Source organism: Triticum urartu, chromosome 3A (assembly GCF_056163025.1).
Source record: "Triticum urartu cultivar PI428250 chromosome 3A, HENAU_Tu73, whole genome shotgun sequence".
Classification (NCBI taxonomy): Eukaryota; Viridiplantae; Streptophyta; class Magnoliopsida; order Poales; family Poaceae; genus Triticum; species Triticum urartu.
The window spans coordinates 667,385,025-667,389,975 of record NC_141875.1 but is presented as its reverse complement, the minus strand read 5'-3'; the positions used below and the strand labels follow the sequence as shown (position 1 = coordinate 667,389,975).

Sequence of the window (4,951 nt, the reverse complement as noted above, 5' to 3'; positions counted from 1 at the left end):
GGAGTTGATATGTTGCTATTTTGTCAACTGTCCACAAAGGTCCGGCCAACAAATGACTCAACACCCAGTTGAGCTTCATCCGTGAGTAGAAAAGAAGCAAAAAATGAACTAGTGCTCCATAAATTTATTTTGCTAGTTTCATGTATCTTTTACATAAAACTATGGTCGCATAACTAGTAAAGCTTTGGTCACACGCCACCGAAATGTTGTGACGAAGTACCCAGCTAAATGCATGACCCATCACAACTCACAACCCCAATCCCATTTCGCTGCACAAGTTTGTAATGAGTAATGACCAACTAACTTGAGTACATCTATATTATGACCTCTTTGTTGCATACTTATGAAAGGCAAATCCGAATAGCACGCATGGGAATGCAGCAAAAATAGTTGAGGTGTGTGCGTGGCAGGGTTTTTTCGTACCGAGCAAACTAAAATTCCGCATTTTGCCGCCCGATATTTTTTCCTGGGGTAACCGGGATCATGCATGCAATCTTGTTTGAGATATGGGAGGAAATTGAAAAGGAGTGAGCACAAATGGAAAAGAAGCCGTGGGAGCGCCGGATAAGCGCACGGCTGACAACTTAACTACGAGCAGCAAGTAATCAATCAAGAAAAGCGAGAAAGGAGAGGTAATCAAATATAAGAAACATGACTAATGAGCAAAAGGAGTCTTCGAATTTAGGCTCAGAAATGCGTGGGTATTACATGTTCTAAAATGTAGCAACAAATTCAATCTAGCTTAATCTTATAGTTCATCCCAACCTGCATCGTCTTGTCATGATCTAACTTGAGGTTGGAAACGCCCGAGTTGAAGTTCTTCTGCAGGAACCTGTACATGTGATTGACGACGAATCGCCTGAACCATCCATGCACGCGATTCCCGCCGCTCGCCGTCAGGATCGTCCTCCCGATCACGACGCTCACCCCGCTCCTGCAGGCTCGATCCATCATGGAGGCCTCCTCGGCTGTGCGGGCGATCTCCTTGAGCGCGGCGAGCACCGACTCCAGGAACTCCTCGCCTTCCATGTCCTGCTTGTCCATGTACCCGTACTGCACCACGGACCTGTACACCCCCGGTGGCACCTCCTCCTCCGCCGCGACGAGGAACCGCTCCTCAGGCAGCACCGAGGTGACCGGCAGCCTCCTGACGGTGACGAACAGCAGCAGCTCGCGGAGGCAGCCCGTGTGCTCCGCGTAGTGGCGCACGATGGGCGGGATGCCGTTCATGAGGTCTGTGAAGAAGAAGCAGACCCCCGGCACGCGGGCCGACCTGGCCACGACCGTGGCGAGCTCGTTGCCGGAGATCATGTGACCCGCCTCGTACTCGCTCTTCTTCTTCCGGCCGTAGGTCCAGGACACCGTGATGACCACGAAGAAGGCGGTGATGGCGAACGGGACCCACCCGCCCTGCGCCAACTTGTTCATCAGCGAGCTCATGTACAGACCCTCGACGGCCACGTAGACGGCGAAGAACGTGGCGGCGATCGCCGGGTGCACGTCCCAGATAACCACCATGACCACCGTCATGAGCGCCGTGGTGATGAGCATGACCCAAATGACGGCGACGCCGAAGGCGTGGCCGATCTCGGGGCCGCCCTGGAAGCCGATGGTGATGAGGACGCAGAAGACCATGAGGAGGTAGTTCACCTCGGGGCAGTACACCTGGCCCTCGTACTTGTCGGAGGTGTGGCGCACGGTGGCGCGGGGGAAGTAGTCGAGCACGATGGACTGCCGGATGATGGAGAAGCTGGCGGAGATGAGCGACTGGCTGGCAACGATGGCGGCGAGGGTGGCGACGATGAACATGGGCCAGAACAGGGCTCCCGGGATGCTGCTGTAGAACGCCGTGCTCAGGTCAGCCGGGTTCTTGATCAGGTACGCTGCCTGGCCGGCGTACGCGAGGATGAGTGATGGGTACACCACCGTCGAGAACGCCACCTGCATGATAAATAAAATGATACCACTGAGCACTAAATACAGTACTTCCTCCGTAAACTAATATAAGAGTGTTTAGTTTATTAAAATAGTGATCTAAACGCTCTTATATTAGTTTACAGAGGGAGTAACATTTTGTATGCCATTATGGTACAATTTGCAGGGGCAATGTACCTGAATTGATCTCTTGTTGAAGTGACCCAAGTCGGCAAACATAGCTTCAGCACCTATTCAGATTCAGTGCAATTTTAAAAATTTCTTAATCTCCATTTTTGTGTTTAATAAACTTGGGAAGAATGACATAAATTTGAGAACAGTTTGACACCTGTGATGCAGAGGATGACGGCGCCGAGCTGCTCCCAGCCGGCGGCCCCGTTCCTGGCGAAGTAGCAGTAGATGTAGTAGGGGTTGACGGCCTTGAGAACCGGCGGGTAGTAGACGATGATGTTGTAGAGGCCGATCATGGCGATTGACCCGAACCAGACGAGCATGATCGGGGAGAAGGAGAAGCTGACCCTGCTGGTGCCCATCTGCTGGAAAAGGAAGAGCAGCAGCAGGATCACCACCGACAGCATCACCACATGCTCTGCAACAGAGAAAATGTTAACCGCACGTCAAATCACAATGATCTACTAGCAGATAATGTAGTAACGAAATCTTCTTCTTCTCCTTCTTACTTTGTTCGATCTTGGGTGATCTCGATTGGATCCCTTGAACGGCCGAAAGAACTGACCGGAAACAAGAAACAGACAAAAAAGAGATCAATCAGGTTGTTACGGACGGACGGTTAGGAAAAATATCTGAACAACTTAACAAACTGTTCAATTCAAACAGAAGAAAATATTGCTGGTACGTCGGGTCGTACCTGAGATGGCCGGCGTGAGGGCGCCGTCGCCCATGACCATGGAGGTGCCGACGAGCACGACGTAGGTGAGGACCGACTGCGCGGCGGCGCTGCCCTCGAGGAACTTCTGCATGCGGGACGGCTCCGGCCTCTTCTTCTTGCCGTGGAACCTGAGGTGGAGGTCGGAGGGCAGCCGCGTGACCTGCGCCGGCGTGCCGCCCTTGAAGTTGACGTGCTGCCGCAACAGCGAGTAGAGCGCGAAGGTGCCGCCCTCGCCGTGGTCGTCGGCGCGGAGCACGATGAGCACGTACTTGACCAGGCTCATGAGGGTGAGCGTCCAGAGGATGAGGCTGAGGATGCCGAGGAAGTCGCGCTCGCCGGCGCCGGGGAGGACCACCGACGGGAACACGTAGAGCGGCGACGTGCCCAGGTCGCCGTACACGATGCCCAGCGACTGGAAGCTCAGCAGCAGCGTCTGCGACACCGTGAACGCCTACATACACCCATCCATCCATGCAACAAAATCATGATCTGGTCGAGAATCGGTGGAGATCGATATATTAAGTAACGATGCATGGATATTATATACGTGCCTGAGGTGTCCGGTGTCGCATCTTGTACGCCTGGCTGAAGCTCAGGGTCCGACCACCGCTTGCGCCGCCATCGCCGCCCTGCTGGTGGTCGTCGGCGGGGGGAGAGGCCATCTCGAGGACGATGTCGCCATTCGCATCGGCGCGCCGCTCCATGGGGAGAGGCCGATCGAGCTCAAGGGTCCGACTCCAACACGTCCCAAAGGTGCATTTATAAAGCGTATATATATATATATCTGCAAAAATGGTTGGTGAGATGAACAAACCGCGTTTTGTTTTTGTGGGACCCAATTTGGCCATGTTCAACTTAAAACCTCTCGGGGCTAGAGATAAGTGCATGCATAGAGAACCAAAATTTATTTTTCTTCTTCTAATTTATTTTTTTGTTTTTGCCGAATTTATTTTCTTCTTCTATTTTTTTTCCTTCATGCTCAAGGGCTCATAATAGGGCAATAAATTCCTTCTTTAATTCTTTTTCTTCCTTCCTCGACACAAAAGCGGAATTTAATTCTTCCTTTCCTTTCTGTTCATATTTGTGACCGAACGGGACCCACTCCTTGAGGCGGCTTATTGGTTTCAATTCATAGAATATATAAATTGATGCGTGAATTGTAAGAAAGCGAGGTGGGATAATTTAATAGCCGAGTTTCTCCTTACTCAACAATTAAATTAGTTGAGGAGATTTGGTCTACCCCTTCCCCTTATAACTCTCCTATTGATACTTGGAGTTTTAAAACAAAATTTTCAGGAAAGAGGTGAAAGGGTGGAGCATCAATAATGATGCTGCTATTAAGAAGAAAAGAGACATGATTTTAGAATTTGACATCCTTGATGTTTTTTTCTGAGAAGAATTTGATTTCTGATGTTGATCATCAAAGAATGAAAGATATTCAAGCTGAGTTGAAAGATATTTGGAGAAAAGAGGAAACTGCCATGTGACTAAGAAAATTCTGGAAGGGGACAATTATTTCCATGCCCTAGCCAACCAGAGGAGGAAAACCCACTTAGCTATGTTAATGGGGGATGAAGGTCATGTGACCACTAACACTGACATGATGAAAATTGCCATAGACTTTTATAGAAACCTTTTTGGTTTTGAACAAAAGGAGAACATTCATTTGGATCCCTCCTTCTGGCCTGAGCAAGAAAGATTGAATTTTGCTAAAGTAGATGCTCTTGAAAACCTTTTTCTGAAAAAGAAATTAAGGATGCTATTATGGAGTCCTACTCTTGTGGTGCTCCAGACCGTGATGGGCTTTCTTTTCTTTTCTACCAAACTTTCTAGTAACTTATTAAGCATGATTTCATGGCTTTAGTCAGGGATTTTGAAAATGGGGTATTAGATATGGCTAGAATTAATTATGCTATTATTAATCTGATTCCAAAAGAGCCTGATGCCAAGCTTATGAAACAGTTCATGCCTATTAGCTTGGGCAATTGCTCCATAAAAAATTTCAGTAAAGCCATGACTAATAGTGACCTATTAGTGATAGGCTGCTTTCTTCTTGCTAGTCGGCTTTTGTTAAAGGTAGGTACCTCCTGGAAAGTGCGGTGACTGCTCATGAAACTATTCATGAAC

The 4,951-nt window shown here is 49.1% G+C and overlaps 1 protein-coding gene across 1 annotated transcript; it reads right to left on the bottom strand.

Moving 5' to 3' along the window:
- Positions 1-376: 376 nt before the first annotated feature.
- LOC125527907 (potassium transporter 6-like) lies at positions 377-3,528 on the bottom strand. The gene is made up of 6 exons (XM_048692410.2): positions 3,376-3,528; positions 2,804-3,275; positions 2,616-2,666; positions 2,264-2,524; positions 2,113-2,165; positions 377-1,941 (listed from the first exon to the last, which is right to left on the bottom strand). Exons 1-6 carry the CDS (start codon positions 3,526-3,528, stop codon positions 733-735), a joined length of 2,199 nt encoding a protein of 732 aa, XP_048548367.2. The 3' UTR covers positions 377-732.
- Between the last annotated feature and the right edge of the window lie 1,423 nt (positions 3,529-4,951).